At 51.3% G+C, this 13,798-nt stretch overlaps 1 protein-coding gene across 1 annotated transcript in view; it reads right to left on the bottom strand.

Annotated features, from left to right (window-relative positions):
* The window catches only part of IL13RA1 (interleukin 13 receptor subunit alpha 1), a 56,102-nt gene extending 49,497 nt beyond the window's left edge, over positions 1-6,605 (bottom strand). Inside the window, exons 1-2 of the mRNA XM_080795247.1 lie at positions 6,439-6,605; positions 208-347 (exon numbers count right to left, since the gene is read on the bottom strand). Of these exons, the coding sequence (XP_080651373.1) occupies positions 208-347; positions 6,439-6,520 (222 nt within the window). The 5' untranslated portion in view covers positions 6,521-6,605. The remainder of the gene's footprint in view (positions 1-207; positions 348-6,438) is intronic.
* Between the last annotated feature and the right edge of the window lie 7,193 nt (positions 6,606-13,798).

Genomic DNA, 13,798 nt, shown 5'->3' with positions numbered 1-13,798 from the left:
GATAATGAGCAAATATTTTCAAATGTTCAAATGCTCAGCTTTTTTTTTTTCCAACAGTCTTTTCATAGTCATTTTCCCAGGTAAAATTGGGACACGACCCAAAACAAAATTCCCACTTTGAAGTAAGATTAGAATTCCGTTTATTCTTGGCTCCAGTTCATAGTGTTCACTTTACCTCATCAGTGCAATACGTTCTAGAACACTCACCTTATCCTGCTTGTTGTCAAAGTGACTAAAATACCGTAAGGTGCAATTTGGGCTGGCTCCTTCAGGAGGATCCCATGTCCATATGACCGTGCAGAGGTTTTCAACAGAAACACTCAAATTCGTCACAGGTGGCTGGGTTTCTGCTCAAATCAAGCACAAGAAATAAATTTATCAACATCAGTCAGTGTTTTCAGTAGGCCATGAAAGTCATTCCTCCCAGTCCTGGACGCCAAGAAGAATAAAACTAACAACAGCTAGAATTTATTGAGCCAGGCACTGTTCTAAGCACTCTCCCCACTAATCCACTGGCTCGTCGCAACCGTCTTGCAAGATAGGAACTACCAGCTCATCTTAAAGATGACGTGACCGAGGACAAGAACACTGAGTCACTTGCCCCATGTCCCATAGCTCATAAAAGGCAGAGCCAGGATACATACCCAGAAAGTGTGCCTCCAAGGCCACATTCTTTTTTTTTTTAAGATTTTTTTTTATTTGACAGGGAGACACAGCCAGAGAGGGAACACAAGCAGGGGGAGTGGGAGAAGAAGAAGCAGGCTTCCCGCTGAGCAGGGAGCCTGCTGCGGGGTTTGATCCCAGGACCCTAGGATTATGACCCGAGCTGAAGGCAGATGTGCAACGACTAAGCCACCCAGGCACCCCCCAAGGCCACATTCTTAACTACCTGCTAGAGTGTGGACAAAGGGAAGAGTATGGTCTTAAATTTCCCTTTCCCTCCTGCAGGAGTTTGGGGTTCCCTATGCCTGGGATCGACACCTCACTTGACACAGCCACTTCAATCTCAGCATCTCCGCGGGCGAGTTCAAGCAGCACATCTTTCATCGTGCTTGCTAACATGACCTGGTTAACTGTTGTTATAACTTTTCCAAAGAAGTACTGAGGAAGATTTAATAGTTCTTGTTGCTCCCCTGAGGTCTGACACTACACAGCTGGGACTGTAGCTTTGACTAATCTGAAGAGGGAAGAGAGGAGGAGAAACTGAACCAGTGTCTTAAAAATGTGTTTCATTTGGAGAAAACCCACCACTGCCTCTACCAAATATTTAGTGACCCTCTTATTTTGGACCAGCTCTATCATCAGTGAAAGGAGTTTTAATGCTTCTGCCAAAAACAGGGAAAGGCACAGAGCAGGGGTTGGGGGAATGAAACATCATTTCAAACTTTGCCGACAGCCCCGGTGACCAGGACTACCAGCATCATCCCCCAGAAACTGGATGAGGACCATACAGGGGCTCTCTGTCCTATCTTGGCAAATTCTCTGTAAATTGAAAATTATTCCAAAATGAAGTTTATTAAACTAGTTAAAAAAGAAAAACCAATCCCTCCAAATAGTCCAACGTTGCAAATGTAATCATTAGGAATTACTTACGGGCCATAGTTGTCTTAATTTGTCAACCCGCAGAGTTGTATCTGATACTCTGTACCACCACTCTGGAGGGCACTGGGCCTCTCACATAGTCTGTAACTACTTATACCATTACCTTCCTCTTTAACGGAACAAAAAATGCTTTTTGTCCCCAAACAGGAGCCCCACAGGCATTACGTAGTTGGCATTTCCCCAAAGGTCAGTTGTATTCATCGTATCCTGCAAAGGCCCTGGACTCTCCATATTCATTCCCTCCTTCCCGACTCTCCCCCATTAGTTTTTCCACAAGGCTGACCAAAGGCCCAGCTGTGGGGAGAAGCAGAAAATTCCTACTGCACTGCATCAGAACCCAGCTCTTGTCTGGAAGCCCCCACGGCTCGGGCAACAGGGCTAACGCGAGGATTTGAAGCGATGACCGGTGAGTACAGCTACTCCATTTTGGTCTTTCTAACATCACATGGATGAAACTTTTGAAGACAAATCGTTCGTCAACTACAGAGCCCTTAAGAAAACCTTTGTGCCGGGGTAGCTGGGTGGCTCAGTCGGTTGAGAGCCAGACTCTTGGTTTCAGCTCAGGTGGTGATTTCAGGGTCGTGAGATCGAGCCCCGTCTTGGGCTCCCCGCTCAGCATGGAGTCTGCTGGAGATTCTCTCTCCCTCTCTCTCTGCCCTTCCCTTCGACCCTCTCCCTTTCTCTGTCTCTCTCAAATAAATCTTAAAATAAGCAAATAAATACATAAACAATAAAAAAATTAAAACTTTGCTCCTCCCAAAGACTATAATCTACTTTAGTCTTATCTGCCTTATTCTGCACTTTCCAGAAACAGAGTGCAGCAAACTTGCTGACGCTCCACCTTCCCATTCCCGCACAAAAATTAAAACCCTGATTAAAAAAAAAAAACTACCTATTTATGGTTCACATAAATCGCACTTCAATTTTCAAGGCAACTTATAAAATCTATTTTTAACTTCAGTATTTTTCTAGAAAAATGGCCTCCATGATTCCTAATCTCTCCAGTGGGTTTATTTTTCTCCATCTGTTCTGAAGTGTCTTTTAGTTAAATCTTCTAATTGGTTTGCATTTTTAGGCTACTTGTGGCTAACTGCCGTCGTTTTTTTCCGCCTAATGATTCCTTCCATTTCCCTTGAGATTTTTCTACTTCTTATACTTTAAAATACACTCACACACGAGCGCGCGCACAGACACACACATCCGGAAACTTAAAATATAGTCTCCAAAGTTTAGATATATGAATACGTGTGTATATATGTATGACACACTGAGATATGTACATACATAAGTGGTGACTGTACTTCTAAAGATCTCTGACAGTTCCTCATGTGTAAGACATAATATAATCTTAGTATAGTGCAGGACTAAGAGCATGGACTCTGGAGCCCGACAGCCTGAGCTCCTGTCCCAGCTCTGCTACATAGTAGGTGGTAAGTTACTTAACCTCCTCTCTCTGCTCTAGTTTCCTTAGGTATAACACAAGCATGAAAATAATAACCCATCAGAAAAGGGTCACTGTGAGGATGAAATGAGTCAATACAGATAAAATGCTCAGAACAGTGCCTGGGCCAGAGCGAGTGCTATGTCAATGTTAGCTATCTACTTTCTTTTTGAAGAAATAAAACAGCTCTCAACAGTTGCTTTGTGAACAGTGAACAGTGAAATGGACCCGTCTGTGAGATAGAACAAGTCAGACATCGAATTTCAACTACTTCTTAAAGGTTGATCATTGCCTTCAGAAAGGGGAATGGGCAGGCGGGAGGGACTCAAGTGGGTGACCCCCCCCACCCCCCGACTCAACTTCAGACCTCGAGTGAGTCTGTATGGTTACCTAGCACAGCGTCCCATTCTACTTAGGACACAGACCGTGCTCTTTCTAATAAGGCGTGTTGCTTAGCGATTCTTTTGCTCTCTCCTATTCCATCCCAGGAGCTGGCAGAGGCATGCCTATTCCCGGAAAAGTTAAGGAAATCACAACAGTCATAAATGAGTCACCGCCTCCTTCCCTTACATCTAGTCAGTCATCAATGTCTATCCCTTTCTTCTTGTAACGACTCTCTTAATCATCCCAATCACACCAGCTGTGCTCTGCTGGGCCCCGTGAGGCAGGCTGACACCAGTTAAATCACAGCCCCGGACAGGAGGCATTCACAACACATCCGTCTAGGGGACATCTGTAACCCCAGAGCCCCGTGTAGCTTTACACTCCAGCGATTCCTGTCACCCGGGCAAGTCTCCCCGCTTGCTTCTCCTCCGCTGTCATTTCCCCCACGCTGTGCCCCGCTCAGGGCCTTCATGGGCAAATGAAACTCTTCTGTCTGGACTGACTTTGCCAACGCACCCTCCTGCCCAGCTGGGCTGCTCGTTCCCCACAGAGGGAGCAAGACCCTCTTCCCTGCACTCCTGCGTCTAGGCTCCTGCTGGTCTCCCCCACCTAGGAAGAACTTCTCCACCCACTCAGATTCCCCCCATCCTGAAGGTCTAGCTCAAGTTTTTACCACTTCCACGCAACTGCCAGCCCTCACAGCTCTCCCTCTTCCGGATGCCTAGAGTGCTTAGGGTTTGGACCACGTGCCGTGGCAATTATAAAGCGAGTCTCCAATACACAATCAATCACTTCATAACGGATGACCTTATACAACCGTTCAGGGGTCCCAACCCGTCCTGCCCTGCAGCTCTGGGAGGTGCTCAGCTCCTCTCCCAGACAAGGACCCCTTCCCTTCGACAGAGGGAGGCACTGAATACCATGGTCAAGAGCGTGACCTCTGGAGTCAGACCACGTACCCCACGAGACCTAGAGCAAGGCTCTGAACCTCACCATGCCTCAGCTACCTCATGTACAAAGTGGGGACTCACAGCAGTGCCTACAGCATAGGTTTTGTGTAAAGATGAAATGAAACAACGTAAGTGTAAGCGGAAAAACTCAGAACACTGCCCTGCACAGAGTATCTTAAACAGTATATAAATGCTAGTTGTGGTTATTAACGCATGGCACCACATGGACCAGCAGCCTAAACAGACTAAACAAAGCCAGGAACCGAATCATATTTGTGAACACCGAGAAGCTTAGAGCTAGGAAGGGCCCTCAGAATTTACGGATCAGAAAACTGCCACGTGAGCACGGGAAATGATCAGCCCAGAGCCCCACAGCTGGGAAATGTCAGCGCATGAAAACTTAAGTCCCGTTCTGTTTTGTTTTTCCTTTACCATATCTCCTTGTGAGTCTCTCAGTATTTCTAATGGGAAAAAAGCTTCTGTATTCTAAGTAACCAAGTTCTCAATGAACCGCTGAGACAAAATGTGATTAAGTGGGGGTGGCAGGGGATGATCTAGAAGGCCAGCTGTTGTTTCAGGTGTGTGTGTGGGGGGGTCTGCAGGAGGGAAGGTGTTGCTGCAGGACGGTGAAAATTAGGACCCTAATGAGTGGGGTGACCCTCAACCAGTCCCTTCCTTTCTCTGGACCGAGCTTCCACATATGGTTTTAAGACTCCGATCCCCACCCCCACCTGAACTGGAGGCAGGTGGAGGGGGGGGCGGCAAGGGTTAGGCTGTACCCTCTAAGGCTCTCCACAAAACCCCAGAGCCTGGCTCAGGGCTAAACAACGCAGACGCTTGAATAATTATTAACTGGCAACCTCAAACCTGCCTGCGGCCTCCACTCTAAATGCCACCTTTCAGTAAAGGCTTCCCGCTTCACCCTATTTATAATGGCAAACCCCTTCTCCGCTTCGTTTTTCTTGATTGTACTTGGCGCCATCCGACATACCTGATATTTTACTTCCCGCCTCCCCCCGCCCCCGGAGGCCTTTGCCAATAGCACAGAAGCCGTGCAAGGCAGGGGCTTCGTCTGCGGCACTCACCCCCCCCAACCTCAGCCCCTAGAACACCACCTGGCACAGAGCAGACTGCATTCGTTTTGTTGACTGAATCAATACAAGGCATGAAGATTGCCCAATCAGCTTTTCAACTTGAGTTTCAAAGCACCACGCACTGGTGAAAAGGCAATGGGCAAACTGTGGGTGTTTGTGTCAATATGGTAATAAAAGCTCTCTAATTTGGAGCTGCTATTGTCACCCAACATGACCAGGCCACTGGAGCAGGGAGCTGTCCGGGAGGAAGTCCTTCTACTCTTCCCGGCAGAACTCTGCCCGGTTGATTAATGAAAAGTTGCCGCACAGGGTGAGGGGTACACACGAACCCGCGGGAGTACCCTGGCAACTTTCCTGTAAACCGACAATTATTTCCAAATATAAGGGTCATTAAAGAAAAAAGGCGTGCACCCGGATGCTGCTCCGGGTTTCCAAACGGATTTCTCAAACGCCAGAGGAAGCCGTAGCCCTCACGTCCTTTATTCTCCGAGGACCGGGGTCTTCTGGAGCTCCTCTCAACTCCACCCCCGCACTCGACCGGCGGGGTCCCGAGCAAGGAGCCCCGGGGCGATTCCCCGCTTGCCCGGACCTCGGTCGCCGACCCCGCCGGCTCCTGGCCCCCTCATCCCCACCCGGGTGACCGGCCGGGTCCCGGCCCGCCGCCCTCCGACACCGCGGGCAAGCTTCTCTCCCGCGCCTGGGCCCCAAGCTCCCCGGCTCTTCCCGACGACGCGAGGGAAGTGAGGCGGCGAGTCGTCGTCCCGCTCCGCCACCGCCGCCCGCGACCTGGGAATGCCCCGTCTCTCCCGCCCCACCCCCGCCCCTCGAACTGGGCACCGCAGGCTGCGGTCCCCGAGCGCCGAGCGTCGTGAGGTGATCGCCCCCTGCCCCCGTTCCCCAGCGCCCTCCTTCGCCGCAGCACCCCTGCCCCTCTCGGCCGCCGCCCAGGGCCCGCGGCCGCACTCACCGGTGGGCGCGGCGCCCCCGCCGCCGCCGCCGGCGCAGAGCAGCAGCGCCCACAGCCCGCAGAGCCGCGCCGGCCGCGCCATGCAGCCCCTCTCGTCGGAGCCCGGCCGGGCTGCGAGGCTCGGCAGTCTCCGCCTCCTTCGCTCCCTCTCCCACTTCCCGGCTCCACCGCCCGGGAGACTGGGGGCCGGCGCAGACCGGAAAGGCCGCCCCGCCCACCCGCCGCAGGTAACCCGAGACGCGAGCCGCGGGCGGAGGGGGCGGGGCGCCGGGGCCCCCGCACCTCCCGCGCCTCGCGCCGCGTCACACCTGGCTCCGCCGCCGCCGCCCCGCCGCCCCCCGCCGCCCCGCGTCGACCCCTCCGGAGCCCGGGCTCGGCTCCGGCCAGACTGAACTTCCTCGAGCACGTCGCGGCCCAGCCCAGGCGCCCGCCGGTCCCGCCCTCCGCGCGCCCGCGCCAGCCTCGGCCGGCGCCGCCCGGGCGTGCGGACCTGCGGGGCCCGGGTCGCGGGGGGCTGGGCTTCCCCGCCTCCAGCTGTCCCCCCCCCACACCAACGCGGGCACTGGGCCAGGGCCACCGACCGGAAGGAGCCTCGGCCTCGGAGTCCGGAGACGCGGTTCCCAGTGGTCGGTCTCTGAGCCGCTGTTTGCAAAACTCTGACTCCAGCCTTCCTAATCCCAACACCACCTCCCAGGGTGGGCCCGGGCCCAAGACCCAAGAGGGTACTTAGCGGGGCGTGCTGGGCGAAAAGGCCGGAAGGTGTGTTGGAAAAGTGGTAATACATAATATTGAGCCGGGGGTGGTGGTGGGGAGCAAAATGTTAAATGGGAACGACAGTGCCATACCATGTCCAGTACTTGCATTCTGAAAAGTACACAACCAACTTTCTAGGTATTTCTTTTTCATGGGTTTAGAGCCAGAAGGTGAGTCAGAAGGACGCACGTTGAACACAGAAAGTGGGTGACTACGAAGGTCAATGAGGCTGGGGATGGAGGAGAAAGGGAACCCCTATTACTTTCTTCTTGCTGCTGTAACCAATTACCGTAAGTGTGGTGACTTGAGAGGGGTTTTTTTTTGTTTTGTTTTGTTTTTTAGAGTTCTGGAGGTCAGAAGTCTCACTGGGCCAAAATCAAGGCGTGAGCAGAGCTGTGCTCCTTCTGGAGGTTCTGAGAGAGAAGCAGTGTTTAGCTTCTCCAGGCGGCCCCCGCCACTGCCTCAGGTCACTTCTCTTGACTCAGGCCCTCCTGCTGCTTTTTTCATTAATAAAAACCTTTGTGATTAGATTGGACCTACTAGATAATCCTCATCTCAGAATCCTTCACTGAATCACATTTATGGAGTCCCTTTTGCCATATAAAGTCACATATCCACAGTTGGCTGGGACCAGGGCATGGAGATTTTTGGGGAGGAGTGTTACTCTCTCACCAGCCCCCCAGAAAGGATCACATATGGATACGTGATGAGACCCACTAACGTAGGTGTATTTCGGTAGAATTAAGCCAATACATACAGAAATCTGTTGCCAAAAAATACAGCAGTAAAAATGCTGATAACACACCTAGTCTCCTTTAATGTATTGGAAACAAAGGCCTCGCTCTGAGAATTATGGCCCTCGAGTTCAAAAAATATTTGCTGTCCTTCCAGGAACTGGGGGAGCCACTAATTAAAAGCAGGCCCTGCCAGCAAAGAGCTGCCACCAGTGTGGGGGGCTCTCATAAGGACAAAAGCAAGGAACTATGGGGCACAAAGAAGGGGCAACTTCTGGGACAGAAGGGGCAACTTCTGGGACAGAAGGGGCAAAGGAGGCTTCCAGGAGGCAGGCCTGCCTGCAAGGAATCTCAAGATAAGTCTTGCGTTCAAGAATCCCTCCTTGTCTGCCTGTGTTACTGAACAACATCATGGTTATGAAAACACTTTGTAAACTATGGAAGCTGGTAGAACTGAGAGATATTACTGCTATTTCTAAATCCCTCTGCAAACAGGCCAGCCAGTCTCTAACCTAAGACCCCTTCCCCCCAGCCCCCGTCGCCATCACCACACACATACACTTGTTGACATTTGCTCTAAATATTATACAACAAGTTTATAATAACATTTCCAAAATGATTATGTCATCGGCCTTTTATAAAGTCTCCGCTTGGAACAGGAGCCCCTGGGGACTGGCTTAGTGCCATCGTGGGCACTGTCTGGCATAGACTGAGCGAGTGCCTAATGAAATGAAGTGTAATGGCAGCAAATGATTAGCAAAACAAGGGTCACGACTTGTCTTTAGCCTCCAGAAAAGGCCCTGAGAATTGTGAGTGTGGTGAGGCAAAAGACAAAGGGCAGTAGCATGACCATAATAGTACTGGGCTGCTGACCGTGAGTGCAAGTGTTCTAGACAGTTCCACTTCCCCCCTACCCTAAACGTCAAGCCACGTTTGAAAAAAAAAAAAGAAAAAGGTATTTTGGAGGGAGTGGGGAGGCTTAGGAATACTGTTTCTTCAACATCAATCTTTCATTTGTAAATTGTCTTGTACTTTTACTCAAAGAGCGTCTCAGATTGAATTAGCCCTCTGCTCTGGTCTGCGCGAAGATGAAGACAAATGGATGGCTTTCCAAGAATTGCAATAAACACCTCTTATTTGGGCTTTGTGTAATCCGAGTCATGATGAGTCCACATCAAGTTTAGCTTTAATTCGTAATTCATTGAGCCCCTGATGATTTGGGTGTGAGATTACCCATCGTCTGTCTTTCCCCTTTGGCCCCGAGGTGGCTGGAATTCTGGACTCCCCCCTAGGTACCTCGGCCACTCCAGCTGGCGTTTTGGATCTTTACCCTTTTCACTACGGCTTCCTCCTTTTTTGTGAGTGGAGTCAGAAAAGGGTACAAGCAAGAAAATAGCTGGCAGATGGGGGTGGGGAAGAACGATGTTCCTCTTTCCAAAGTCAGGTCTCCTTCCAGGCAGTTAGAAACACCCTCCTGAATTCCTGAAGGACAGAGACGCCAGCATATATACCAAGGGCTTAACTAAGACTTCTGGCCCCTTAAATAAAAATCTCACGAAGGGTCTTCTGCCTTTTATCAGGCCCAAATCGAATAGATACTTACGGCCACCACGGTGTGAAGAAAAAAAGGGAAACAGCAAATAGGGAATTTCCCTTCTTCTGACACTGAGCCATGGCTCCCTGCGAGGGTTGATTTGTCCTCCTCAGGGGACATTTGGCAATGTCTGGAGATATTTTTGGCCATCCCCACTTGGGGTGGGGGTGGTGCTACTGGTATCTAGTGGGTGGAGGTCAAGGATACTGCTAAACTGGACAGCCCCCCCTCCCAGCAAAGAATTATCCAGCTCAAAATGACCATGGTGCCGAAGTCGAGAAACCCTGAGCTCGTGTACTCTGTTATATTTGTACTTGGCCCCTAACCATCCATTGTCCTCGTGCCCACCGAGAATTAGTGAGAGGTTGACGCTCTAAGTGTTTAACCTTGACACGTTCCTTTCCTGCATCTGGTGTGCGCCTGGCTTCCCCACCCAACCATCCAGCCGTGCAGTCGCTTCTATCACAAAACACCTCTCAGGTCGATTCTCCCCCTTCCTCGCCTCCACGGGTCTCTTCAGGTCCTTATGGCTTTGCCCTTATACAGTCGCAAGGGTCTGCACATCTCCCCTCCATGAGACAAATCTTCCCGATGTGCAGATCTGATCATTTCTGATCATTTCACTCCCTGCTTCTTAAGGGATACCTTCTCCCCTCAGAGGCCACAAACGGTAGTCTTGCCGTGTTTGCCTGCAGGCTTGCTTCTTTAGGGCAGCTTCCTCACATTTTTCACTGTCTCTTCACCAGCCGGGCTTCCCCAGTCCCTCGGCAGCCCAGCACTCTCAGCCAACAGGCCAGCTTTAGGCTCCAAGTCCCTTGCAGGCACTTTTGTTTGGCCCACATCATGTTTAAATATATTTGGATTTAGATTCTAAACGTGAAAAAAAAATCAGGAGATTTTACATGACACCCCAGATTTTCAGCTTCTCTTAAGAAATCAGAAGCTCTGGGGATGCCTGGGTGGCGCCATCAGTTAAGCGTCTGCCTTCAGCTCAGGTCATGATCCCGGGGTCCCGGGATCGAGTCCCACATCGGGTTCCTTGTTCAGTGGGCAGTCTGCTTCTCCCTCTGCCTGCCGCTCCCCCTGCTTGTGTGTACCCTCTCTCTCACTCCCTTCCTCTGACAAATAAATAAATAAATAGTATCTTAAAAGAAATAAAGATATCAGGAGTTCTGGTAACATTGGACCTGTGTTCCATTGCACCAGCCGTCGGGAGGTGCCAATCAGGAGATGCTACCTTATCAACGGGACATGTGCTGTCTGTCAGCACAGGCCCTATGCTCCTTGGCCTGGCCTGCTTCCCTCCCTCACTACTTGCCTGACCCCGTTTGTCATCTCCGATGTTTTCTCTTTACAAACCTTCCCTCTTGCTGTTCTTTTTGCCCAGAAAGCTCTTCTGTTCCTCGACCTTGCATTTTGTAAGGTTCTTTAACCCCCCCAATACAAAATTCTTTACGCTCGCTTCTCCATGGTGCCCATAGCACTCGACAGAGTCCTCTACTGTAGCAATTAACAGAGAGGTTTGTGCAAGTGTCTAGAGCCACCACTGGATTCGAACTCCTGGAAGGCGGAGACACTGCCCAGGGTAACTCTAGGATTCTCACCTAGGAGGAGCTTTGGGGCAGTCATCTGATTGGAAGGGACAACTACCAGGGGGTTTGTCCTGAAACCGTGGGCGTACAGCAAGTGTGGACACGCCTCTCTTCCTTAGATTCTGAGTTTGTTCGGGTGGCTTGAGCAAGCACGCTGTCTGGCACCAGAGAACGCAAAGTGGAATGTGACACGGTCAATGTCAGTGACATACCATGCTCTCGGGTCTGGGCTTCATTGACTTGGAGGTTCTTGCTCTGGTTTTCCTCTACAGGTTTAGTGATGCTAACTTCCAAGAGAGTGGCGTTTGCACAAGGGGCTCATGACCGGATCCTCTGGGTTTCGCCTGAGGCCGAGAAGCGAGGTGCTGGGGTATCTGTCTGGGTCAATGTCCTGAAGCCAACTGACCTCTAGGTCTGCAAACTTTACAGTGGTTATTAAATTGAGTCTTGGATTCAACAAGACACTCGTGTGCCCAGAACTCTCCACCATCCTCCAAGGCCTGACCCACACCCACCTTTCCAACCTCTTCTCCCGCTGCTCTGCCCAAGGCACATTCCTCCAACCACACTGACCTTCTGGACATTCCTCACAGGAGTCTAGTGCGCTCCAGCCTCAAGCACTTTGCCCCACCCTGTTTCCTCAGCGAGTTGCTCCAGACTCCCAGGATAGCCACACGTCTTACTCTGTCGCGTCGTTTAGATGGCTCATCGAAGCCCACTCTGGCCACCATTCGAAAATTTTAAGCCCCACCTGTACTTGCCTGCTAGCCCCCTTCCTGGGTCATTCTGCCCCATTACCCCGGAACGTAAGTAAGCTTGGTGAGGGCAGGGAATGTTTTCTGGTTTGTTCCCAGCTCCATCCCCAGTGCTCAGAACTGTACCAGACACACAGTTCATCCTCAATAAATGTATGAATGCTTACATCACACTGTGCCAGATGCTGCGAGGGATACCAACCGACCAACGAAAGGCAGCAGTTCATGTGCTTGCCCTTGAGACATTTCCAGTTGAAGCTGCGGGAAGGTATAGAAAACAACGGGGGAAATGCAGCAAACAAATAAACAAACAGAAATGCTCAGAGAAAGGCAAGACGGACCAGTGTGGTCGGAACTGCTTTGGAAGACTTCTTTTTTTTTTTTTTTAAAGATTTTATTTATTTATTTCACAGACAGAGATCACAAGTCAGACAGAGATTACAAGTAGGCAGAGAGGCAGGCAGAGAGAGAGGGGGAAGCAGGCTCCCTGCCGAGCAGAGAGCCCGATGTAGGGCTCGATCCCAGGACCCTGGGATCATGACCTGAGCCGAAAGCAGCGGCTTTAACCCACTGAGCCACCCAGGTGCCCCGAAGACTTATTAGAATAGATGGGAACTGAACTAGACCTTGAAGGCTGATCAGAACTTGGAAGAGGCAGACAGACGGGGAAACAGAAAGAGAAAGAGAAATAAGTGAACAGCAGTCACTTTTATGGCTGGCTCTCCGAAGCAATAAGGAGCCACGGAAGACTTTTACGAGCAAGGTGGTGACATAAAAGTGACGCTGGGGAGATCTGGTTTTCTGAGATCAATGATCAAAACGTCCTTAATTCTTTCCTGGAGGCCGGAAGGCTGGGGGGAAGACTAGTCAAGGTGTTGGCAGTCAGGGACAAGGTCAACCTCCACCCAGCTTCCCGCTCCGCCATCAGATCCCAGGGGCTGCGAGGCTGGTTCTTCCCTGGGCCCAGCTATTGGGGGAGGGGGGTTGCCGCTCTATGAAAAGAGGGTGCCCTCGGGGCCTGGCACCCCTATTCTTTCCTGCACCTCTTGAAAGCAGTCTTTATCCTGCCCAGTCGCTCCATGGCCTCACTCCCTTTGGGCTGCACACTCTTCCGCTCTGGAATTGGCTCTGTTCCCCTTTCCAGCACTTGGGTCTCTGAAAGAGGAAGGGCTGCCATTTGCCCGCATCCAGGGCTCCTCCTTTGGCTTTTGGTTTGGTCTGGGGTGCTTTTGTTGCTGCCACCACCCCAGCATCTCATTTCACTGCACCCTCTCCCCACCGTGCCTGACCCTATGTAGGTCCTGTCCCCTCCCCTGGTCTAGTCTTCGCTCATTGTTGGCAGCGTTTCATAGCATTGTTACTGCCTCTTAGCCACTTGGCTAGCATCAGTGTCTGTCTGTCTGTCTGTCTGTCCGTGTCTCATCTGGTCAGCCTCCAGACTCCTCAGTTTAAAGATTCAAATGCCTCATTTGCATGTTAGTGGCCCACACCTTCTTGCCCTGAAAAGTCTCCATTGTTTGTTCACTTAAGCAGGTAGAGTAATTCACATTCAGCCTCGCCCTCATTCACGCAGCCTCTTTGAGGAAATCCACACTCTAATTTGCACACACACCCCCACCCCAGGGTCGCTTTGCCTACCTGCCTGTTGGACAGTTCCCTAAACAAGCAAGGGATTGAGAGCCTCAGTCTGAAAAACATCCCCTGCCCCCCTACGGCTGGCCGTAGGGGGGCAGGGGATGCATGGGAACAGCCAAACTCATTGCATCCTCGCCCAAAATTGTCCTATCTCTCCCAGATCCCCTCACCCGGATCGCCTTTTCTGACTGTACTAGTTAGAACCAGGCAACTACAGGACTGCGATCTGGCCTCGTCACTGGCATCCCCAGGGCTGAGTGGGGGCTGCGTGCGCTGTGTGCTCAGAACGGAAGGCCA

Source organism: Martes martes, assembly GCF_963455335.1.
Source record: "Martes martes genome assembly, chromosome: X".
Lineage (NCBI taxonomy): Eukaryota > Metazoa > Chordata > Mammalia > Carnivora > Mustelidae > Martes > Martes martes.
The sequence above is the reverse complement of the archived record's forward strand: the minus strand, read 5'-3'. Positions and strand labels throughout refer to the sequence as shown.